The sequence below is a fragment of the Fundulus heteroclitus genome, chromosome 12, assembly GCF_011125445.2.
Source record: "Fundulus heteroclitus isolate FHET01 chromosome 12, MU-UCD_Fhet_4.1, whole genome shotgun sequence".
NCBI lineage: Eukaryota > Metazoa > Chordata > Actinopteri > Cyprinodontiformes > Fundulidae > Fundulus > Fundulus heteroclitus.
Window position 1 is genome coordinate 32593630 of NC_046372.1, and position 25507 is coordinate 32619136.

Below are 25507 nucleotides of genomic sequence, written 5' to 3' on the forward strand. Positions count from 1 at the left end.
TTTTTAAAGTGCTATATAAATCAATTTTGACATTGACATTTTGACATTAACAGCAAACTGGAACCAAACTGCATTTATTAGCAAAGTGCTATCATCACACATGCAGACACTCTTATCCACACAAGAAAAAAAATAAAATAAGGGACACTGTACACACCCTCACACTCACCACACACATCCCATACTCCCAGGTCCAGGTACTGGGTTTTCAGCCACCAAACCTGGGAGATGAACCCCATCATCAGGGTGGGTGGGGGGACCAACCCCAAACCCAACAGGCCCGAAATCTGACATATCCGGTCCATACTCCAGCACCAATTTAATTTGAAGACTTGAACACCTGTCAGAATAAAAACGTGACATATTTGAACTTAGTATAAATCTCTAAATGTATATTTCTGCAAAGAAAATATATTTTTTAAATAAGAATCCAGTGTTTTATAAATGTAAATGTTTCTAGTTTTTAACAAGTCATCTCAATTGTCATGAATGTTTGTAAAATAACTGCATTTTCATATATTTTGCAATTTACAAGAAAAACTCCAAAAGAAAGCAGATGGAAATCTTCATGGCCAGTGTTTATAGTGTAGCCTGGCTTTTATATGAGCAATAAAAGTGTTTTAATTTGTATATATTATGAAGCCCAAATATGCAATGTTGTTAAACTAAACATCTGATTCGAAGACTGTGAATCCATCACCTCTTACATTTTTAAATATACAATGCAACATCAATGAGAAATGTTATGATCCAGTTGCTATGAACACAAAATGTATTTAAAAGGAAAGAGGGAAATGCTCAGCAGCTATGAATCCAATTTCAGCCCATTTTCTGATTCTCTTTATTGAAATGATAAATTGATTAAGACAAAACTGATTAATTGATCATATTTATTTGTGTTCTAAAAAACATAATATTTAAACCTTTGCTTCTTTTTCTACCGCAAGTACATAATATATTTAAGTTTACAAATGACTTTTCAACTGGCATCTGTTTCTGTGCATTAGAGCTGAGAAGAAAACTTCATTACAAAGCAGTTTTGCTCAAAATATCAGCCTACTCTTGTGACCAGAATTTATCATTCTACATCCTTGGAGAGTCTCTGGTACCTGTATTTTCTTTTTAAGACAGTGTGGCTTTATGTTGTTCCATTGGCAGGCGCTGTATCTGCAGTGGAGTACTATGATTCTTCTCTTGGTATTACCTCTTGCTCTCTGGCTGAGTTGCCTTGTCTGTAAATTGTGTGTACCTGAAGGAAACTGTCCGCTCCTCAAGTTAATTTGGAATAATAAACAAAAACAAGAGAAGTCAAAGCATGACATAAGTCCCCCTTCCCATGAAATCCTGTAGGGCTTGTAATATCACAACAATCCGCAAGGACCACACCACATAGACGAGTTTAAATGTTTATTATTGGGGAGACTTGCTGGTGAAATCTTAGGAGGAGGAATTATCAGGAAATGGGCTTTTCCTGAGCCAACTTATGATCCCTGGGTTGTATCCTGGAGCATAAAGCAATGGACAGAGATGAAGAATGAGTCTAAGAACTAGATGAGGGTGATGGTAGTAGGAGGTGAAAGAGGGGCGATATGAGGTCTTGTTAAAGGGGAAGGGAGGATGGGATTAAAAGAACATGTCAGACTGAAGGATGGGTGAACTGGGTATAAGCAGGCTGCAGTGTCAAATTAAATTTATTATGATAGGTACGTTAAAACCATCCATACATTTAATACTGCTGGATTGAGAGGGGAGTCTGGTACCCATCTCCAGCTGCCAACAGATAAAGGGACACTTATTTTATTAGTTTATATCTTGCAACGTTTCATGTTACATGTTACTGACTGGTATAAATTGTTAAAATGCTCTACTGTTATCATAAAGTACTTCAACATAGCAATGCTTTTTTGTGCACTTTTTATGCTATGTGACGGCTAGTTTCAATGACAGCTTGAAGAATTAAGAGATCTCAGGAATACGCTTTAAAAATAAGAAGATTTAGCGCATTAAAGTGTGTGTTTCCCACTGTATTTATGTTTTGTCTAAGCAGATGACCGGGTGTGATTTCAAACTCCTGGGTGTTTCTTCTCCCTTCTATAGACAAACTTTCAGGAAATGCTGCAGGTGTCATAGATGTGTTGGATTTTGTTTGTTTCCAGTTCTCTGCCATTTACTCCTTTTAAACACACAGTCAGGTAAAACGTGTAATTATTGACGAAGGGCATATGTTTAAGTGCCAAACCTGTGGGTTTGGTACTGACCGCTGTCAGTGTTGAAGCTGCCTTTTATTACCACTAGGTGGCAGCAGCAGTCACAGGAATACAGTTCACAATGTTGTCTTCATCCTTATCCCAATAAGATCCGAGGATAAAGAGAAAAAAACACATGGAAAGTTTTTACAAACACGTCCAGGGTTGGAGGTTTTTTTTTCTGTGCACGGCACAAACACAGGAGCAGGATCACATGTAGTTGGAGGAGCTTCTCTCATCCATGTGCCTGCTGGTTTGAACCTGGGGATGAGAGGGAGCCCCCACAGCACCTCTGCTTTATCTCCCTCCTCCTCTTCAAACTGTGAGCAACACACATAGTTCTCAACTCGGATTACTGCTGTTTGCAGCATTTGAAACCCTCCATGGAGTATTGACGGGGCAACTGGCACCTAGGATTCCTCCTTGGATATTTTTTTTTTTTTTTTTTTTTTTTGGTCCGAGTGGTTTGAGATCTTCTGTGCGTGGGAATGATGTCTCTGTGCTGGAGCAGAAGCATCTGGTTTCCAGTGGTGTTTTGTGGCGTGCTGGTCCTCCTCACCGCTGTAGATGCTGGACCAAACCAGGACAGGAGACAGACTCAGCAGTCTCCATGCTTTGGAGGCTTTGATCTCTACTTTGTTCTGGACAAGTAAGTGAGCTGACACATTACCTGGCACTGTTGCTGTTTCAGGCTCTAACTGAGGAAAATAGTGAAGGATATAACATCTTTCATAGTGGTTTTCCTCAGTGACAGAGCATGGCTACAGTGTTGCAGAGATATCACAATCTGTGCAATTGTATAAATACATTATTGTAAAATAAAACATAGATTTTTGTATGATGCATTTACAAATCTACCTACTGATATCACAGTAACATGTTCATAATTAACCTGTTCTGGTTTTGAAATCTTATTGGCAATTACCTTTTGGCCTTATTGTCTCTACTTTTTCAAGTATTTATAATACACATGGTGGCATCAGCAGATATTAATCATTTGTGATGTTTGTCAGTTGTGCAATGCTGAAGACCTACATGTAAGTTTCACTGCAGTGGATTTAAGTTTCCAAATGTGTGTTAATCGTCTGCGTCCCAAGTGGAAGTTAGAAGAATTCACTTGTTTTGTTTTGTGTTTGTGTGTGTGTGTGTGTGTGTGTGTGTGTGTGTGTGTGTGTGTGTGTGTGTGTGTGTGTGTGTGTGTGTGTGTGTGTGTGTGTGTGTGTGTGTTTCTTTCTATTTTGGATGAGCTGTGCAAAATAATTTTTTTTACAGTTCCTATTCCTAATGCGTTTCATATGTTGTGATGCTACAACCACAAACCTCAAGGTATTTTATTGGGATTTTATATTATAGACAAACACAAAATGGTGCAAAATAATAAGTTTAATAGTAATAATTCTAATGTTGAAGGAAAACTAGACGTGGATCTCAAAAGTTTGCTTGCATTCAGCAGCTTTACTGTCCCTGCTGGGGGAAAAATGCATTTCCTCTACATTGTGTGTTCACATTTATGCACTACTTTGTGTTTGTGTCTTCCTTAAAATCCGCCCAAATTGTAACGTTAAACTTTCTTTTGTCAACTAAATTGAAGCACATCCCCAAAACACAGTTTTTAGATGAAGTGATGTTAGTGGAGAATAGCTCAGGTGTTCAATAAATTTACCCAAGTCCACGAGAGAAAAAAAAAAAATTGATTTAAAACAATGGTTGGTGTAAAGCTGTGTTTTATGTGTCCTTGGTGGGCATTAGTTCTCCTTTCTGTGATGTCCTTCATCTGCCCCCACTGTCTTCTTCATCCTAAACGCTCCATGTCAACCCTTTCCTATCTCCATTTCATCCAGATGTTTAGCCTCTTGGCTCAGCTGCTTGTGCTGGGACTTGTGTCATGGTAACGCTGGAAAAAATATGTGTTAGGAAAACTCAAGGCCTTGTGAATACACAGTGTAAATGAAAAGCCTTTTGATAAGGATCAGCAGTGACACGCACACAAAGGCCATGCAACCTTAACAACTGGTAGTTTTCTCCCAACGGAGCAGGAAACGGCAGTTTTGGTTTCAATCACAGTGCAAGGGAATGAAAACTTCAAGTTAAAATATGACGGGGAGAAGGTCAGATGTGAGATTATTCAACAGGAGAGAAGAAAGCTCCCATCGGTCAATGTCCTCTCTGACAATGATGTGATTACACAGCTGGATCCATGAAAGTTTTATGAAAGTAAAGTCCGATCACAATAACTAGAAAATATGTTTCAGATGCTTTAAAAAGATTTTGAGAGAAACCGATATCCACGTATGAATGACACCAGATCGTTACGTCATCCCGAAGTAAAGCAGCTAAAAGCATCTACCCATTTAGACCCAGACTGCAAGTTTATGAATTTATGCACTCTGCTGCTCTGTTGGTATTGGATTAAACACTGCCTAGAGGACTAAAAGGCAAGAGGATTTCAACCAAAGGTGAAAAATAATTACTAAACCAAACATTAACTGAGCTTAAATGGAAAAAGGCAAACAGACAAAAAAATTAAAAGGAAAATATTGATGATTACCAAAAAAATCTGAATGATTCGCTGGGCTTAGTTCCTCTTGAGTTCAAGAATCTTTCTTTTAAAACACATAGATGGCTCTCACGAAAAAGTATTCACACCCTTAAGATTTTTTACAGCTACAAATAATGTATTATGTGAGGATTTGAAGTGCTAGATCAATATAAACTGGTGCATCGTCATAAAATGGTGGGAAAATTGTTTTTTCATAATGAAAAGCTGTGTGTGTGTGTGTGTGTGTGTGTGGGGGGGGGTAATTAACACTCCATCTTGATGCTTTTCTTCATCATGGACAAGGAAACTGGACAGAGCTGATGGGGAGATGGCGGGAGAGAAGTACAGGGCAATCATGCAACAAAACCTGCAATATGCTGGAAAAATATTAAGACAGAGACAGGTTCACCTTCCAGAGTGTCAACAACATTCAGGCAGAGCTACAGTTGAATTGCTTCAACCAAAGCATATGTATGCATTCAGATGTCCTTGTTGAAGTCCAGACTTAAATTCATTTGAGAATCTGTGTCATGACTTGGAAAATACAGCTTACAGATGCTCTGCATCAACCTGATCTGTGTTACAAAGAAGGAGTGATGAGCATAAATTTTGATCTGTAGGTGAACAAATCTGGTAGACATACCACAAAAGACTTGCTGCTGTATTTGCAGTGGAACATTCTTCTACAAAGTATTCACTCAAGAAGGTTGAATACAATTGGACCCGACACTTTCACATACTTTATCTATGCAATGATCTTATACATAAAATCCTAATCAACTATGACGAAACAAGGAAAGGTGTCAAGGAGTCTACACTGTCCTTTTTGAAGGCCTTGTGTATCAGAATCAGACATACTTTGATAATCCCAGAGGGAAATTACTTTTGTTACACGCTCCATATATATATATATATATATATATATATATATATATATATATATATATATATATATATATATATATATGTGTGTGTGTGTGTACTATTCTCTATCACTGTCAACTCTGTAAACGTGGCTGAAACATCTGCTCACATTAAGTTGTCTGCTCTCTTCTTAGATCTGGAAGTGTGCAGAACCACTGGAATGAAATCTACTACTTTGTTGAACATCTGGCACACAAATTCATAAGGTGAACCTCCGGTGTCAGCAGGAAAATGGTTAAGTCACGATTACTGCTCTAACAGCTTGTATCTTTCTGCGCTCCTCACCCCAGCCCACAGCTGCGGATGTCCTTCATCGTGTTCTCCACCAACGGACAGATCTTGATGAGACTGACAGAAGACAGGTGGGGGCGCATGTCCTGAACTCACCGATAACACGCAGCTCGTCTGTCACTCAGCTCAAAGGAAAGAGTGAAGCAGCAGATTTGATCAGATTCAACCCGGTTACGATCCAGAGTTTTTCTGACCAAAAAGAGAATTCAGACAGATCTTTTCTCCTGCTGCCATAGTTTTGTCATTCTGGGCAAGTGTTGCATCATATACAGTTTTGACATATTGCGGACAGTTTCTGAATGTATGGTTCCTGACTAGCCAGTCTGTCTCCTTACAGGTTTAATGGTTCCTTCATAAATAATGTTATTTGACAAAAAAATTTCTGCCGATTAGAAGGACTGTCAAAAGTCAGTATACAACACACTGTATATACCTTATACCTTATGCACCTTTCCTCCTTTTGGCACCTTTCTTTTTGTTTATTAAGCCAATGTGTGACAAGTAAATTTCTCCACTGTGAGATCAATAAAGCCCTATCGTATCTTATCTTAACAATACATAGCAGTGCTCAACTGTAAAGTGGAAGGAAAATGATACATGTTTTTACAAATGCAAACCTGAAAAGTAATAAAATACAGTGCAATCAATTCCCTTCAGATGTCTCCAAATTAGTAAATAGAGTCCGCCTATGTAAAATCTTATCTCAAGATAATGGATTTGTAGAGATCCATGCTTCAGGTGGAAGAATCTGGACAATTGTAATGGATGATGCTGGTGAACCCGATATTCAGCCAGACACAGAGTTGTGATTTAAAAGGTTAATTGTGAGGGAGGAGTCGTGGTAGGTGAGGCAGGCAAGCAGAACCAGACTTGGCTGAAGGTGCCGGCAGTCAGGGATGAGCAGGAGACCAGAAGATGCAGGTAGTGAAGACCAGAACAGGCGATGTGAACCGGAGGAACCACCAGAAAGGGCAGAGCGAGTGGCTGGAAGTCACGGAGAAAACAGGCAGAACTGCAGCACGCAGACACAGGCAACCTTAACAGAAGAGTCCAGCTGGCTGAGCACACAGGAGCTGGTAGAGTCTAAGCACATCACACGAGACAATTGACGTTCTGGCAGGGATGAGTTGGCAGAGGCAGGAATATGTAGACAGGTGAACAGGTGAGCCGAGTTGACAGTGATTAGTAGCAACAGGTGGAGCTGATCTAGAGCAGATGGTGGCTGGAGGGAGACCGAGGTGATTGGATGAAAGCTTAGAGGTGAAGGCTGATCCAAGAAAAGTCCAAAATAAACAAACAAAAACCTAAATCATGACAGACAGCTAGCAATGAACTCAACGCATTTGGTGTTTATGGAAGATTAGCAAGAAGAAATCTGTTGGTTAAAGACGGTCATAAGAAGTCCTGCTTGCAGTTTTCCACCAGTAGTGGCCACAGAGAAACATGTGGAAGAAGGTTCTGCGCTCAAATAAGATCAAACATAACTTTTAGCCTTCATGCCAGCAACCGGAGCAATTTACCATCAGCCGAGTTGTCTCCAAGTGAGGTTAATAAAATACAGAGATTAAAAGCGATGCTGTTAACCTCTGTTTGTTTTTTTAATGCCCGTGTGTTTTTGTCCTTTCCTCTAGTCTGATCGGGTCTGGTACTATTTATCTTAATCTTCATCTGATTGATTATCTTAAAATATATTTCTTCTCTTCCTAATGTTTTCTTCTTTTACTCTTTAGTTCACTCTTTTTAAAATCTTACATTAATCTGCCTGGGACTGCGGAAGAAAATTAGCCTTAGATGGCATTCACTAATTTTAAGAGTGCCCCATGTTAAGTAAATAAATCACATCAGATCAACAATCAGGCAAAATACCTCACTTTCATCCCCTCAGTGAAATTACAGTATTGGTAGCATCATGCTTTGGGGATGCTTTTCCTTCAGCAGTGACAGATGAGCTCCTCGGAGTTGATGTGACGATGGATGCAGGTAACTAAAGTACAATCCCGAAAGAAAACTTACTTTCATTGTAAAAACATTACAATGAAAGGGTTTAGATCAAAGAAAATTATGTGTTAGAGAAGCCCAGTCAATGTCTGTGCTTTTAGGGTATGCCTGGCTGGTAGAGACATACCCCAAAAGACGTGCAATACAAGTCAGATAAGCCTATATATGTTATAGTGTTCAGTATTTGTGTATACTTAATGCTTGTCCCCATGAAAAATAACAGAGAAAGAAAGAAAGAGACTAACATCTGTAAATGCAGTGGAACATGGTTCTACAGAGTACTGACTCAGGTGGACTGCACACACGCGAGCCATCTCTTGTTTTATTTATAAAGATTTTGAAAGCAACACTTCATTTTTCTTCCACTACACAATCATGCAGTGCGTTTTTCAGCCTTTGACACAAAATCCTAATCAAATAGCTTAAAGCCTGTAGTTTTAATGTTGACAAAATGAAAAAAAGGTTTTTGCCTGTATTAATAGATCTTCAAAGCACCGCGTACTGATTGGATTTTGTACATCTGTTATACAGCTGCTATTTTTTTTAAGCGACTGCTGTATTGGAAACCATTATTCTGTGACCAAACCTAGGTGTATCTACTTTCACTGCAGAGTTACATCCAAAAAATTATTCTGACAGAACAAATATTTTTGATCCGATACGATTTCTTGCACTGTGGGTTGTTCCTGCGTGTTTTTGCACAGGGAACGTATCCATAAAGGTCTGGAGGAGCTCTATGCAGTTCAGCCAGGAGGAGACACTTTCATGCACGAGGGCATCCAGCGGGTGAGTGGGTCTGCCTCCAGCTCAGAGCTGGCACAGCCTTTTTCTCCACCCTGGCTCCAGAAACAACACAGTCCAGAGCTCTGCATGGGTCCTGTGTTACAGCAGGAAGGGGCTTCACTTCATTCTCCACTTGCTTCACTGTTTCATTCAGGTGTTTCTTCCCTTTTTGCAGGCTAGTGAGCAGATTTACTATGGAAACATAGAAGGTGGGTTTTATTTGTAGCTAACAGAAACACTACTCTGCTCCAAGGGTTTTCAAAGATACTCATATAACAGTCTTTCAGCTGCTTTAGGAATCATGCTTTTTTTCCCCAATAATCTTTGTTTTATAAACAAAGATTGATCAAAATTGGAGGAGATTTTACTCCTACTTTCGGTAAATTGCTTTCATTTGCCTTTTAACACCCAGAAAAAAGTGTTGTCGGAAGTGGCGGCCAACCCCTTTCACTCTCGCTCTTAGAATTATCTTCAAATGTTTAAATAAACTTGGCCGCAGTTGTAATTAGTTGCCAGCAAATGATAATGCTTAAATATAAGGCTTAAAACTTTTATAATAAAAGAAAAATCAAAACTTATCACACTGTGTGGGAAACATAGCTTGAATGCACAACCGGGCATTGAGGATGTGCTAAAAGGTAAGAAATACTCAAGAGTGTGGGAGGAATGACTACAGGCTAGTGAGGAGCTTAGAAGTGGTGGGAAATGGTATTCTGTGGCACAGAACTGGAACCAAGAACTGGAAGCCAACCACAAAATTAACTATAACATACAGTTCTGGTCATAAGCTTACACTGCAAAAAGGGAACTAAAAGTAAGTAAAACTTTCTTAAAATGAGTGTATCTTTCCTTGATTTGGGCAGGTAAATAAGATTATTTGCCAACATAATGAGTATTCTGATGCCCAAAATAAGATAATTAGATATCCTGCACTTGAAATAAGATGGTAGAGATCAATTGTTCCTATTTTAAGTGCAAAAATCCTATTCCATTGGCAAATAGTCTTATTTACCTGCTCAAATCAAGGAAAAATACATTCATTTCACGAAACGTTTACTTACTTTTAGTTCCCTTTTTGCAGTGTACATAAGTTTACCCTCATTAACTTTAATTTAATTTTGTTTTTGAGGTGTTAACTGTTTATTTGATCCTTAAATGATTATATAACATTTAACTTTGATGATTTCCAAAAACAAAAACTTTGTGCATGAGCAGAAAAACATACATGTACCCAATACATGTACAAATGCCCCATAAGCTGTACCATAACATACAATTTTATAGCTATGCTCAAATGTGTGGCACACTTCCAGCTGGATATTTGACCACTCTTCTTATCAGAATTGGTGAAGCTGGTGAATTTAAGTTAGTTGGTGTTGTGGCATAGACTAGGTTTTTAAGCATCATCCTTCAGTTTTCAGTAGATTTGAGACCAGGGTTCTTCTAAAAGCCTCTAGTTAGCCTTCTTCATCATTTCTGAAACGTGGTTTGGTGTTTGTTTTTAATCACCTTCCTGTTGGAACGCCCAACTGTGTCCAAGTTTCAACCATCCAGACAAATTTAAATTAAAGGTGAAGTTAAAGAATCTGGTGGCAGTCCTCCTCCATTATTTCATCCCAACCGTGTAACACAGTAGAACAACTAGCAGTGAAACCATCCCATCGCATGATGCTGCCATCACCGTGCTTGTTTATACAATGTTCGCAGGGTTGAAGTTTCATCTTAACCTCCTGTCGTGCCTTGTAGACAGTTGTAAATGTCAGCCATTGCTTTATTGATCTAACTTGTGAAGTAGGCGGTTCTTTTTGGGTTCTCCGTCCCTGGCAACGATCAGCTTCAGCATTGCCTGAAACCCCACTAGCGTTCCACGATCTTCTAGCTTACTATAACCTGGGGGATGGTCGTCCCTGGGTGGTTCTTAAAGTTCTTAACACACATTGACTTTCCTGTGACAGCGATTGTTTGGGTCAGATGGTTGAAACTATGTAGTCCTATAAATAATAAGAGTAAAAAGCTAATGAGTCGTGACAATAACAGACATGTTTGATCTCCTCTGTGTGCAGGTTACTGCACTGCCAGCGTCATAATAGCTCTGACAGACGGAGAGCTGCATGAGGACTATCTCTTCTATGCAGAGAGGGAGGTAAGACATAAAAACCCAACATATGACAAACCTTTAGGATGAGACTGATCAACTAATGGGTCAGATACAATGCTGCCAGGACATACATCATCTTTTGATTCCCCCTGCTGTCACTGGGATCTAATTGTTTTATCTGCTCATCAGACCTTTTAGGCCCTGTGTGTGCTGGAGTGCTTGTATTCCTTGTTTTTATAGCTTTAGACACATGTTGAAAGGAGAGACTGGTCCGAGGTTCCCAGTAGCTGGAAATGAGCTTCTTGGAAACTGTGGGAGGTCTTAATGCCATTAACTGTCATCAGACTCCAGGGGCACCGTCTCCTGGAAAATAAAAAAAATCAGACCCAGATATTCTGTTTGGCAGTCAGATGACAGTGCAACGTTTCTCTTGTTATTTGACATACGAATGTTGTTATGCAGCGAAAACACAGGGTTGCTCAACTGCTTTTAAAACCTTGTCGGAGGCAAAACAAGCAGCCCTTTTTAAGGGCATGAGGATGACGGGGATGAGGCTGAGAAAGGCAGAGGTATAATTGAAGCCAGGCGTTGAGCTTCTTCCTGTTTTTTACTGTGAATCTGTGTGCGTACCTTGACAGGCAAACCGCTCCAGAAGTCTGGGTGCCACGGTTTACTGCGTTGGAGTCAAGGACTTCAATGAGACACAGGTGTGTGTTACTAAAGTTTTAGTCTCATGACATCAAAGCTTCATGATGAGTAAGTTACAGCTTTTAACATATAAAAAATGGTAAGCTTTGGTAATAATAATAATAAAAAAGTTTTTTTTTTTTCTACAAAGAATACAGTTGCAAGCAAAAATATTAACCTCCTCAGCCTAGTACAAAACATCTAATTGAACAAAAATGTTTACTGATATTTGAGATGCTTTAACAAAAGTTGATGTAACTTTGAAGTTGAAATAAAAAATGTTACAGGTTTGATACATGTGAGCGTGAAGCATTATTCAGCACTGCGTCCTTTATCTCATTTAAGTTCCCAAAACAAGTTTTCCGTAAGTGCTGACAAGCTTCCTACAAACCACAATTTTCTTCACATGCAAAAGCTCTAGTGTTTGGTGATGTTTTGATGGCTTCTTTGCTGCAACTGCCCTCTTTAAATCCCACCAAAGGTTTTCAATCGGATTTAAATCTGGTGACCAAGAAGACAACTTCAGGACATTCCATGTCTTTATCTCAACCAAGCTCTCTTAGACTTGGAGGTGTGCTTGGGATCGTTGTCTTGGAGCAAAGTCCAGTGATCACCAAGGCTTAATTTGTTAACAAAAGGCATCACGGTCCTCCTTAAAACAACCTATTTCTGGGAATCCATCATGCCAGGTACAAGATCAAGATTATAAATGATCCACCTTTATGCTTGACTGTAAGTATAGTATTACTGTCATCATAACGCTGGCCTTCTACACGTCACACAGATCGTTGGTCCGTATGTCCTAACAGTTCCAGTTTGGTTTCATCAGTCTATAAAACTGTCTCCCAAAATAACGTACTCTTATCTAAATTCCTCTTTGCACATTCTAATCGCTTTTTGACGTTCCTTGTGGTCAACCGTCTTGGAGTTTGACCGTGAAGTCCTTGTTTATGCAGCGTACACCTTATGGTTCCCCCTGAAGCACTGGTACCAGCCTCCATCAGGTCATCCTGTGGGGTCTTTCAGTCACACAAAGGGTTTTCTTAAATGTCCTGACTTAACTACAAAGAGCTCTTGTTTAAGTTTTGGTTTCTTTTTGCTGGTCAGGGATATTTGTAGTTGTTCCCTATGTTTTGATTTTTTGTATAATACTCCCAATGGTGCCTATTGGAATATTTAACCTTTTGAAAATCTTCTTATAGCGAAACACCTGCCGGTATAATGAAATTAATACCCCCTGTCAGTTTTTCTGTGAGCTTCTATTGTAACTCACAACACCTTCACCCTGGGCGGGGTTTTATACACACACAAACCAGCTGATGCCAATGAAGGTTCATTACAGACTTCCCGATGGTTTCATTTTGATTCAACTCCACTTTAGGCCTGAAAAACTGTCAAAAAGCTTTAAAAATAATATATATTATTTTTATTTTTATATCATATATATATATATATATATATATATATATATATATATATAATATTATGTAGGGGTTGAAAAATTGTGACATGGCTATTTTGGCAAAATGTTGTGTCGCACATCTTTCTTTTCATGTTACAGATTTATCCAATTTTTCAAAGCGAGACAATTTAGCATTTTTACTCACACTGGCTGTCGGCATGTTTGATCAGGGGTAGGAAACGTAATTACCATGAGCCTAAACTGATCACCTTGAACATGTTTTCTCATACATGTGTGAACAGCAAACAAGACATATTTTGCTTTATTTTTGTCACTCTTCCATACGAGCCAGATTTTTGGAGTGCAAGACAAACAGCTACCCTATCAACAGATTCTTTCACCTGCACAGTTGTGCAATGCTCTATTTTCAGTCTGACTATTGCTTCACTACTCAAACTTACTTTAATCTGCAAAACGTTGTCCCTGGCATGTTGGTCTTCATGACGATGTTTGCTCAAAAAATGTTTTTGAAAAAACCTCTGAGGTCTGCAGACATCAGTATTTGTTCTCTACCTCTTTGTGTTGGACTATCACTTAACATTCCAATGAAATACATTAAAGCTTGTGGTTGTAATGGAACTTTTTCGCAGGGTATGAATATTTCTGCACATGTCAGCACATAAGGCAGCTAATTATGACTCAGCAAAAGCTTTGGTTGAGCAAGCAAATGTGTTCAAGCAACAGCATACCCATGTGGCCCTGTCATTTGAAGCAGTAATGATTTGTTTCCTTGTAGTTGGCGAAGATCGCTGACAGCAAAGACCACGTCTTCCCTGTGAATGGTGGATTTGAGGCTTTGCAAGGAGTCATAGATTCGGTGAGCTTCTCTCTTTTGCCTCACTCGCGTTTACACAACCCAGATCACAATGCCAAGAAAACAACATCATTTTACTTAATTGGTCTTGTTGTATTAGCCCCGTATTTATTTCCCTATTATTTTACCTTAAAAAATTTATAACAAAATGGAAAAGTTTCTTTTTCTCTTTTTTTCTGAGAAGCAGTAAAGGTCAGACAGCTGCAGACATCTGGATGAGATTAAGCGCAAATTGAAAGCTGCTGCTTCTTACTCATGTGATTGTGCCACTGGGTTATCGGCCCTCTTGCTCTTTGGGGGTTACAACCGTTTCTAGGTGGTGACAAATGTGGGTAAATGTTTTACAGCTCAATGGGTAACCCAAATGCATCTTGAAGTACCCCAGGGCTCACAATGATTTTACAGTTTCAAAATAACAAAGACTAGGATTGCTGAAAGACAATTTCTGCCTCTTTAGATTCTGAAGAAGTCCTGCATTGAGATCCTGGCAGCAGAGCCATCCAGCATATGTGCAGGAGGTAGGACAAGAACGACAACACTTTTAACCTCTTCTGTCTATTTAACACCCCCACCCCTCAGATTGTTGTCATATCTTGTGGCCCGTATCTTTACAATTTTGTCCTTTTTTTGTCTTAAAAAAAACCAAGGTGTGATATAGTATATCATAAAGTTTTTTGCACCTTTGTGCGTTGAAGGTGACAAAAAATACAAATCTTACAACAAATTATTCTTAAATCAAGTAACAAAGTAAACAATGCTTCATAGGTCATGCTAAGGATTAAAAACAATAGATATGAAGCAAATGAAGCTTAATTATATTTAACAACACCTGTTAACCTGCCAGTTACCAAGTAAAACATTTCCTTTTGATTTGTGTTCAGACTTGTAGCTGTTAATAGTTTGCATTTGCATCATTTGCATCTTTAAAATCGAGGAATGTGCAAAAAAAGAAAAAAAACTGTAAAAGAAACGAAGCTTCATAACAAAAATTACACCTTAAATGTGAGTTCATACGGCAAAGGTTTTTTTTTTTTTTTACAAGGTAATTTGTCTTGTGAGAAAGTGGAAGGTCAGGAGAAATATAAGAGGCAGTAGCATTGGAGACCTAAAAACCTGGGAAACTACCCACAATTCAACAGGCCTTTGGGAAGTTTAGTCTTCTTGTAATTTATCACAGTTGTGAATAAACACTTGTGGCGAATAATGTCAATCCAAAAAAGCTAAAATTATGCTCTAGTTCATGTAAAAGTAATTTCTGACCTGATTTGTTGCATTGATGCTCAAAATATATCAGCAGTCTCCTGCTTGTTGAGTTGACGTACAGTGTATCTGTCTTATGCCATCCGACCAGAGTCATTCCAGGTTGTGGTGACAGGAAATGGGTTCCTCCATGCCAGAAACGTCGACAAAGTTTTGTGCAGCTTCCGGATCAATGACACTATGACCAAGAGTAAGTGATTCATCACGGACAAAATGTGTGCACACACACAACATACTCTTTCTGAGTGACTCAGAGCTGCAGAGATGGTAACTCCACTGTTTTACAGTAAAATCGGCTGGAATAACAAGCAAAGAGAGTAATCTGAACAGCTGGAATCAGCCATGATCAAACAAGCAGCTTTACTGGTGCTACTGGCATAATGGCCTTTTTAAGGAAACACTGGGTTGTTTTACAGGCTGATGAAAGGGTGAGAGCAGGAGATAAAAAAGCTACACCACACTCAGGGCAAGCAGAGATAAAAGTCTTTATAGATCCACACAAAGAAGACCCAACACTCTCGGTTGTACAAACTGCTTTCTGTATTAAAAGCAAGACTACTACTGTTCTTAGTCATCTTATTTTTTTGTTGTTGATATAATTTCTCTGTATTTTTCCACTATGCACATTTTCTCTTTGATGGCTTTAGCTTACGTAGGATTTAATGTTAGCCTCCTGCAGTTGGACACTGGAGCAATTTTGGCAAATCTAACTTATTATGTCAGCCCTGTTATCTTCCTTCTGGCCAACTCGCTTCTCAAGGATGTTTACACACAATCCTTCTGGAATTTGTTTCCTTCCCATCAAAGGTAAACTTTAAATGAAGATAATTGGGCCATTGTTGGATCTCCCAGAAACAAAAGCTATTTCTTTGATAATGCGCTCTCCTTTACCCTTTGACTACTTGGCAGATCTTTTCAAATGGTCAAAAAAGGAAAGCAGCACTGTGCCACGACATGTGTTAAACAGATGAATCAATGTTTGAGTTTGTGGCTCCAGGAAAAAGCAGCAGCAAAAACAAGTCAGGCCTGCGGGGAGTTAGCAGGTCTCATCCTGGGCTGTCCTCTGTTGGGTTACAGATGTTTCTGTGGACAAGTGGGTAATTACTGCAAAACATGAACAAACTTTGGATTTCTTCCTTCCATTTGAGTTCAAAATGAAACTATGTGAATAGTTCCCCTCTTTACTCATTTAAAATAAAAATGTAATCCTTTCTGTGTATCCTTTTGGTGGACATAGTATGAAACAGACGGTCTCTGGCTCAAAGAACTCAACACTTTTCACCTGCCAGTTTTAGAGTTGCTTGCAAAAGTACTCATACCCCCCCCCCCCCCCCCCCCCCACCACCACCAACCTTTGGTGTCAATATTTTGTAAAACCACCTTGTGGTTAGTGAGAACTGCAGTTTTTGCTGCAAATTCTTTAGGGTCTGTCTCCATGATCTTTGCACGCCTGCAGACTGACATTTTGGCCGTTATTCCAAGCAAACTATCTCAAGCTCAGTCAGATTGAATGGAGAGCATCTGTAAACATGAATGTTCAAATCTTGCCACTGATTTTAGGATTTAGCTCTGGACTTTGAGTAGGTCATTCGAGCACATGGATATGCTTAGATTCAGATAATCCCCTTGCTGTTTTGGATGCCTGTTTAAAGATGTTTTCCTGCTGAAGTAGACTCTCCACCCCAGTCTCAAATCTTTTGCAGGCTCTATTTCTTTTTTCCCCCCTAGTTTTGCCCTGGATTTAACTCCATCCAATTTCCAATCATCTGTAAGCAGCTTCCATGTTCATGCGGAAGAAAGCATCCCCACAGCATGATGCCACAACCACCATGGTTCCACCTTGTACATCATGCGTTTAGGATATGAAAGGCATGCATAATTTTCCCTTCACTTATAAAAAAAATTACACACCACAGTGTGTTGATCTATCAAATAAAATCCAAATAAAATACATTATTCTTTTGTGGTTGTGACGTCAGATACAATATGACGAAGTGTTTACTTTTGCAAGGCACACTAATTAAACAAGCCTTGGTAAATGACTTTCCTAGCAAAGTGATAACTTCAAAGACAATTCGCCAGTTTTTCTAAAAATTCGACAATCTCCCAAGAATCTATTTATCAACTGCACTGATAGCATCCTCTCAATGTTTATATATTTTTCTTCTTCCAAAGCCATTTTTCTACATATTTTACGGGTTTAGGCTAAACTCTGGGCACTTGTCTGCAGCTCACAGTAAAACATGACCTCTCCTGGAGTAGCAAGCCCAATAAAACATTGTGACATAAACCTTCAATGTTAGCCAAAATCCTTAATCCTCAAAGGGTCTTGTGGAAAATGTGCAAATGACCGCAAAGCACTTCCCATCAGCTCTAAAAGTGGGATTTCCTTCTATATAGCGTTTGCTTTAAACAGGTCATTTAAGTCCACAGACGGTACAGAGATGCACTTGGATATGTTGCCTTGTTTGCGCTGGAGTGGAGCCATTTTTGGTAAAGAATTGCCCCCCCCCCCCCCCCACACACACACACACACACACACACACCCCTGCTGCCCCTCCTCTGCATTGCTCTTTGCATCTCCAGGAAAAAGCAGATTCTTATGTTGATCTGCGCGGTTCTGGGCTACGCTGTCCCCCTGCCAGGACGAGCCTGAGGCTCGGGTGACGATTTTTGTTGGAGCTACTTTTTTAATTACTTTTTGAATAATAGGAGGACTCACCATGTCTTGTAAAAAATAATCACACCCATTAAACTTGTTCACATTTTCTCAAATTATAACCACAAACTTCACACTTCAATCAAATCTTTTGGCCCTGCATCTAGCCGAGAATGCCTTTCAAGCCTTGAAAGCCAATGATCTCCATCCAGTCTGACTGGGCTTTGGTAAATTGTAAAACTATTATTTGTTTTTTTCTTTCCACTTCATGATTATCCACCACTCTGTGTTGATTTATCTCTTAGAATCCCAATTGAAATTGACCGCATAAATTCTCCGTGGGGTTCAGACTAGACCAGTTTGCTGGCCAATCAGACGCAGCAACACAACGGTCATTGAATCTGATTTTTGTACCTTTGGCTGTGTGAGCCGGTGCCAAAGTCCTGTTGGATAACAAAACCATGGTCTCAGAAATCTTATTCGCAGAAAAAAGCATGAAGTGCTCTGAAATTTCCCGGTAGATGGCTGCACTGACTATAGACTTTAGAAAACCCAATGGACTTCAGGCAAAGTGGATTCTGTGCCTCTCCACTCTTCCTCCAGACTCTGGGATGAAATGCAGAATTAACTTTCATCTGAAAACAGGACTTTGGACCACTGAGCTACAGAAAAGTAAAAGTTTTCTCCTTAGCCCAGATGTGTGTCTGGTCCGGGAGCGGTTTGACATGAGGAATGTAACATTTCTAACCCATGTGTAGGATTTCTCTGTGCGTAGTGGTGATGACGCACCGACTCCAGCCTCGGTCCACTCCTTGTGAAATTGCTTGACAGTTCACTCAAGGCTGCAATCATCCATGTTGCTGGCGCATCGTTTCCTAACCCCTCTTTCTTTCCACTCAACTTTCTATGAACATGCTTGTATACAGAACTCTATACACTCAGTAGCAATGACATTTTTGTGGCTTACCCTTCTTATGGAGGGTGTGAATGAGTGTCTTCTGGACATCTGTCCAGTGGCCGTTCCTCCCCATGATTGTGTAGCACACTGATCCAGAGTGAGAGACCATTTAGACGTTCAGGAAAGCTTTTATCCATGAATGAGTTCAATTCATGTTCTTCTGTTCCTCTCTTGACCAGCTTTACTGTCGTCAGGCTACCAATGAAGTAACCCGAAGGTTGATTCTGTCTATATGATCCCCTGGTTTGTGATCTCGGTTGTTCCAAGACAACTTAGGAAGGATTGAGCTTTTTTAACTTTCTTTTTCTTCTATGTTTCTCCAGTGATGAAGCCCCTGACCGTAGAGGACACATATCTCCTTTGCCCCGCCCCTGTCCTACAGGAAGAGGGGATGTAAGTCTTTGGGATCATTTAAATAAATGAACAAACAATGTTTGTTGCTTTTTTTTTTTTTTTGAGGGAAAACCAGTTAAATCATAACTGAGATGTTTATCTTTCTTCTCTCCAGGGCAGCGAACCTGGATGTCAGTATGAACGAGGGGCTCAGCTTTATCTCCAGTTCAGTCACCATTACCACTGTGAAATGTGTGAGTGTAGTGCGGCAGGAGGAGGGTAACGCGATGTTCTTCTAGTCCATAAGACTAATGACAAAGAGGATTTAAAAACAAATAGTAAATGAAATATAGTCTTCTGATGTCTAAAGGATCCAGTTGCAAATTAAACCAGGTTTTTGTGCAGCATTACAGCCTGGAAGTCTGCTCTCTATAAAAGATGAAACCATAAAGAGCTTCTTCAGTAAAAGCTTTAACCTGAGAGATGTGTCTTCACTTTTGCACTCTTTGTTTTACGAGGCCATCTTGATCACTCTGTCTCCGTTACAGTCTGACGGGACCCTCCTGGCCATAGCTCTGCTTATCCTCATGCTACTTCTGATTTTGGCTCTCCTCTGGTGGTTCTGGCCTCTCTGCTGCACTGTGGTGAGTGACTTTTAAGGGTCTAGGTAATTAAAATGTAAACAGGCACGTAGCTTTTCAGATTCTTTGGGGATCAGTTTTTTTTTTCTTTCCGTTTTACAGAGGCTTGTAAAAGTTTTCCTACCCCTTGAAGTTTAACATGTTCTGTCAAGCAATAATCACAAACCCCAATGCATTTTATTGGATTTTTATGTGATAGACCATCACAAGAGATGGATTTTTGTGAAGTGAAAGGAAAACAATATTGTTGTGAAAAAAATTAAGATAAATAAGGTACAAAAATTTTAAAATATATGTGTTCACTGCTCCCTAACACAAGGCTTCCTTGAGCTGCATTTAGCTGCAATTACAGCTTTTGGGATGCGCCTCTACCATGGGAGCACAGGCAATCACATCAGTTTTCAATTCTTATCGCAGATTCCTCATTGGGTTCAGGTCTGGACTTTGACTAGGCCACTAGTCGAAGCATGCTCCGGATGGGAGCATGCTTCGACTAGTGGCCTAGTCAAAGCATGCTCCGGATGGGAGCATGCTTTCAGCAAAAGCATTCACTAATGGCTCTGGGTGTATGTTTAGTATGTTGTCGTCCTGCTGGAAGGTGAAGCGCCTCTCCAGTCACAAATCCGTTGCAGTCTCTAGCTTTCTGTTTCCACAATGGCCCTGCCTTCAACTCCATCCAGCTTCCCAACGGATCTGAGCAACTTCCCTGTTCACGCTGAATAAAGCCTCCCCAAAGCTTGATGCTGCACCACCAGGTTCCACCATAGTAAAAAATGTGTTTCTATGTGAGTTGAGGTGGTTGTTTTTTTAACCACATGAAGCTTTTTGCATGTAACCAAAACATTCAATATTGGTTCGTAATTTTCCTTCCACTTCACAATCATGCACTCTTTTCTGATAGTCTGTCACCTTAAGTCCAAATAAAACACGCTGAAGTTTGTAATGTGAAAGTATGTGGGAAGGTTTTAAAGGGGTATGAACACATTTGCAAGGTCCAGGCCCACCTTCAGATCAACATACTGCTTATGAACTGTAAGCCTGAACACAATGGATGGCAGGAAGCTTTATGTAGTCATCTCTTTGAGAATCCTTGGAAGTAAATGTAGCCCTCAGAAAGGGTGAATGTCCACAGCTGAACAAGTGATTAATTTATTAGTGTGTTGTTGAAATTATTCATGGTTCCGGGAGGTCACAGGAGGCGACGTCTGAGATCTCCCTCCTTCTATATATTCACTGAAAGAAAACAAAACAGGTCCACTCATGACAGCCCACAATGATTTCAAATTCCCAGCAGGACTGGTGAAAGAAAAGCCCTGTGTGCTACTGCTTTGAGTTCATGTTTTTCTTAACACGAGACTTTTAAAGAGAAAGAAAACCAGCTAGGAGTTTTAACACGTCTGCAATCAAATACATGGATTCCTTTGGAAAAGGATGCTTGTCGCTATTTAGATAGTAGTAAAATGAACAGCTGTGGAATTAGCTATATAGAAAAAACACATTGGTCACCACCAGCAGGCGAACGTCAATCTCTCCTCGAAATCTCCTCCAATGTTTCCAGAGCTGGAAATTGGAAAGTTAGGATCTGCCAGTGAGAGAAGTCAGCTTTCACAGCACGGCTTTCTCTCTGTTCAGTGGTCCCGCTCTTGTTCATTTAGCTACACGTCCATGGCTGATCTGCAGGAGGGTGTTTTCGGAAAACGTGGAGGGTTACCATAGTGAATCCCAGTCTGGTCCAAGATTTCAGAAAGCAGGCAGAAAAACCTACAAAAACATCTTTTTTTCCCCAAATGTATTTAAAATCGGACAAGTATTATTTATTACTATGGGGCTAAAGCAGCATAAAAGCTTCAGGCAGTAAGGACAATAGAACTAAACCAAATAGTTTGGATCAGATAATTTAGGTTTTCGGATAAATAAGTTATGCTGCAGACCGTCTCATAAAGAGAGCTGGAGTACAAACAACACATTTATGAGCTGCTTTCTCTTCATTACTGCGAATTAACGATCTCTGGTCAAAAGCATTGGGAGAACAGGTTTTTAGTTCAGCACAGTGATTGGGTAAATAGCGGAAAATAAAATAAAAACAACAGTTCCTCCGCCATGTGTTGTGTAACCGTCTTGCTGCAAACAGCAGACGCAATTCTGCGCATGCTACTTCAAAAACCTTTTGTTGAATATGTTTTGGACCTCTTACTCGTGCTAACGTTTTGTTTCGCGTTTGTTTGGCTCCCACAGATCATCCACGAACCGCCACCACCCCCTGTGGAGGAAAGCTCGGTAGGGAACGTGTCGTCTCCGCCTCCTATCTGTTTCGTATGACCTAAAAAAGGGAGAGACTACTCATGATTTAAGATCTCACCAGCTGCCAGCGTTTAAGTTGTATAATTGCTGTTCCACTGCTGACTTGAACAGCTTTAACCTCAATGACCAGGCTGTGTCATTCATTCAAGCTCAGTTTCACAACTCCTTCCCCTAGTTTTGGTAATTCATCAAATGTTATGTGAGTTATTAAGCACCGCTGTTAGGATAACAGAAACGCCATCCTCCTCACTATTTGTCCGTTTCTGTCTCTTTAATTGAAGCTCCTGGGGCTTTGGACTAATATTATCCAAGTTTAGTAAGCTGATCCTGATACTTGACATGACTGTGAAGAGATTATTCAAATCTGGTGACCAAACTCGGAAAATATTTATTTTCCTAAAAACAAGAAAACACAAGTCAACATGACTTGCTGCATTTAATTTCTCCAAATTAATGGAAAGTTAGATTTACCAAGACTCTAAATACCTTTTTCAATTTCCATGACCTTTTATGTGACGAGCTGGTGGATTATGAGACTAGATTGGCTGTAATAGAGAGCAGAAACCTGACAGGTTTCATCAGCGGGGTCAGAGCGAGGGCGCAGGGCTTGAATGTGAAGGGCAGAAAGACATACAGTCAGATTTATTTATTTGAATAGGGACAAAGCACATTAATGAACATCAGTATAAAAACAAATGTAAATATGCCGGATTATAGCTACAAAGCTAGTTTTCATCCGTAGTCCCTAGGCAGGCAAATACATGAGAAAGAACATATAATATACAATATAAGCATCACAAGGAAAATGTTAAGAGTTTAGATAATTCCGTACGCTGTATGAAATAGGCGCGGACCAGTTTTATTAGATCTGATTAGACTTTTTCTGTTTACCGAAGTTGTTTCTATTAGCTAAATGCAAGAGTTTTGAGAAATTATCTTGTGTTGAAATTGTATTTCACTTTCTTTAAACTCAGTTATTTACCTTTTTTTCTTCTTTTTTACAATTGCCTTTAAGCTGTGTGATTTGTGTAATTTTAGTTAGAAATAATGGTTATCCCTCCACAAGTTTCTCACACGATCTCTGGCCCATTCCTCCTGACAGAACTGTTGTAACGGGGTCAGGTTTGTCCGACTTGTTTGCACACAGCTTTTAGCTACTTCATAACTACTTCGAATGCATGCTCAGGGTTCAAACAAGGCCTTCGCTTGGCCAATAATATAAAGCTTGGAACTCCACACTACTCCAGACATTTGAATTGAGAAAGCTTTCCGGATGGGAAGCGAAACGTCTTCAAACTTTGGAAAAAAGTCCAGTTGTTTTGTTCTTGTGATGCCGTGCATTTTGTGAAGTAAACCAGTTCCTCTTGCGGCAAAAACACCCACACAGCATGATGCCGCCAACCTCGTACCTCACAGCTGGGACGTGTTCTCAGGCCTGCAGGCTTCCCCTGCCAATGTAACAATTATCCTTATGGTCAAAAACTTTCCTTTTAGTTTCATCAGGCCACTGGACATGAATCCAAAGATTGAGGTCGCTGTCCCTGAGTAGTCCTTGTTGGTGCTGGACTCCTTTTACTGGAACACATTTACCAGCTTGACCCAGCTTCTTTGCAAGAGCTTTTGCTTTTGTTCTTATGGTTAAATCAAAATTATGCACCTAAACATGTGGATCTCTTGGACTCAACCTATCTCCTTCCTGAATACTATGATGTATGAACATTCCTGTGGTGTTTTATACTTGGGTGAAATTGGGTATATTTGTTTCTACAGATGAACTTCAGACATTTAGAAATTGTACTAAAGAGGGATCAGATTGGTGGAGGTCCACAATCCTCTTGCTGACATCTTTGATTTTCTTCCATAATGTCACAAAAGGGAGTAGTGTGCTTGAGGTGTTCTCTTAAAATACATCCACAGTTCTGACTCCATTAAACACAAATATTGTAAAATCTTAAAAAGCTTTGACATCATCAACAAGGCTTTTCCAAATAGTTTAAAGGTCAAGAGCCAATCAATCTGATTATATGGAAACTTCTGATGTTTAAGAAAGTCAGAAACACTCAGAGAAACAATCTCTCTCTTATCATTGCGATATTTAGCAAATAGAAACAACTTCAGTAATCCTAGCTGACCTGAAATAGGAAATGCTTAGTTTGACTTAATATAGACAATATAGTATAATATAGACAGCGAGAAAAAATGTGTTTATACTGTAGATGTAAAGTAGGGGACATTTACTTGAGATGAAGCTTCCGATTTATTGCCTTTTACATATATTTAAAAATGCATCCTCCTAACCTATTGCCAATAACTGGTAAAGATGTGTAAAGACCCTTATTGATTATTTGTTTATTTATTTTTTGCAGTAGTATAATCTCACAGTCAAAAATTAAGAATAATCCAGACTGTAATCTGATTACATTTATTCACTGAGAAAGAAAACCCCTTTGGGAGGAATTGTTTTCTTTTTTAAGAAAATCAGCAGTGCTGTAATTTTTCTTATTTTTTATTTTATTTTATTTTTTGCCACCCTTTACAATTCCCACATGGTAGATTTAACTGAAACATAGTTTGGTTGAAACTTTGATTGCTGTTTCTGATCATTTATGTCTGCTGGTTTCCCTGCTGTATAAATATGACATTACAGACAGAGAGAGAGACGTCTTTCTTGTCATTCAAGCAAGGCAGCCGTGTCTCCAATAAAAGCTAAAACTAAACAACTTCTTACCATATCATCAGTAAGTTTAATAGTTAAAATTCTTGAAAGAGCTGGGACTGGAACAACAGGGCTGGAATGAGAACCCGATCTTATTTAAACACTGTGCACAGGGAGGAGGAAGAAAACAGAGGTAAAAAAAAATCACCAAAGCTCACTGCTTTGAAATCTGCAGCAGCTCGTTGAGAGCGAGATTATAAGGCATAAAAATGTGTAAAAAAAAATCTTACAGTAATTTACTCTTTATTTACAAAGTGGTGTTAATAAATGAGGAACGGGCGCTGTACGTCAGCAAACTTCTCGTTATCATTTACCTGAAGAAGATGTTTCCCTTTAAGGTCAACATAGAAATAGTTTTTGTTATTAATCAATGTTTGAACTCTGCTTCATGTCGTTCTCATATAGGATGATGAGGACTTTGAAACCCCTAAGAAAAAATGGCCGACAGTAGATGCCTCCTACTATGGAGGAAGAGGAGTGGGGGGGATCAAACGGATGGAGGTGAGATGGCACTAACATGAAACCCATGCAAACAAGATGCTCCTCAAAAGGCCAAACTTACTTAAGACCTCAGTCCGTTCAGAAAGCTGCAACAGCACCAAGACGGGTGGAAGTGCAATCAGTCGCTGATTAAAGTTTGTCTCCAGGTTCGCTGGGGGGAAAAAGGCTCCACAGAAGAAGGCGCAAAGCTGGAGAAAGCCAAAAATGCCAAAGTGAAGATGCCCGACCAGGAGTACGAGCCGCCGACCACTCGGGTTCTCAACAACGGCATGAGGAAACCTCCGGCGCCACGCACG

At 39.7% G+C, this 25507-nt stretch overlaps 1 protein-coding gene across 1 annotated transcript in view; it reads left to right on the top strand.

The window, feature by feature from the left end:
- Positions 1 to 2454: 2454 nt before the first annotated feature.
- antxr1a (ANTXR cell adhesion molecule 1a) overlaps positions 2455 to 25507 on the top strand; it is a gene marked incomplete in the record, with an annotated part of 25648 nt that continues 2595 nt past the window's right edge. Inside the window, 16 exon segments of the mRNA XM_036144472.1 lie at positions 2455 to 2895; positions 5844 to 5915; positions 6000 to 6071; positions 8703 to 8784; positions 8957 to 8990; positions 10845 to 10924; positions 11518 to 11586; positions 13765 to 13845; positions 14300 to 14360; positions 15194 to 15292; positions 19043 to 19112; positions 19228 to 19306; positions 19601 to 19696; positions 21929 to 21970; positions 25116 to 25211; positions 25358 to 25507. Coding sequence (XP_036000365.1) covers positions 2735 to 2895; positions 5844 to 5915; positions 6000 to 6071; positions 8703 to 8784; positions 8957 to 8990; positions 10845 to 10924; positions 11518 to 11586; positions 13765 to 13845; positions 14300 to 14360; positions 15194 to 15292; positions 19043 to 19112; positions 19228 to 19306; positions 19601 to 19696; positions 21929 to 21970; positions 25116 to 25211; positions 25358 to 25507 — 1344 coding nt within the window.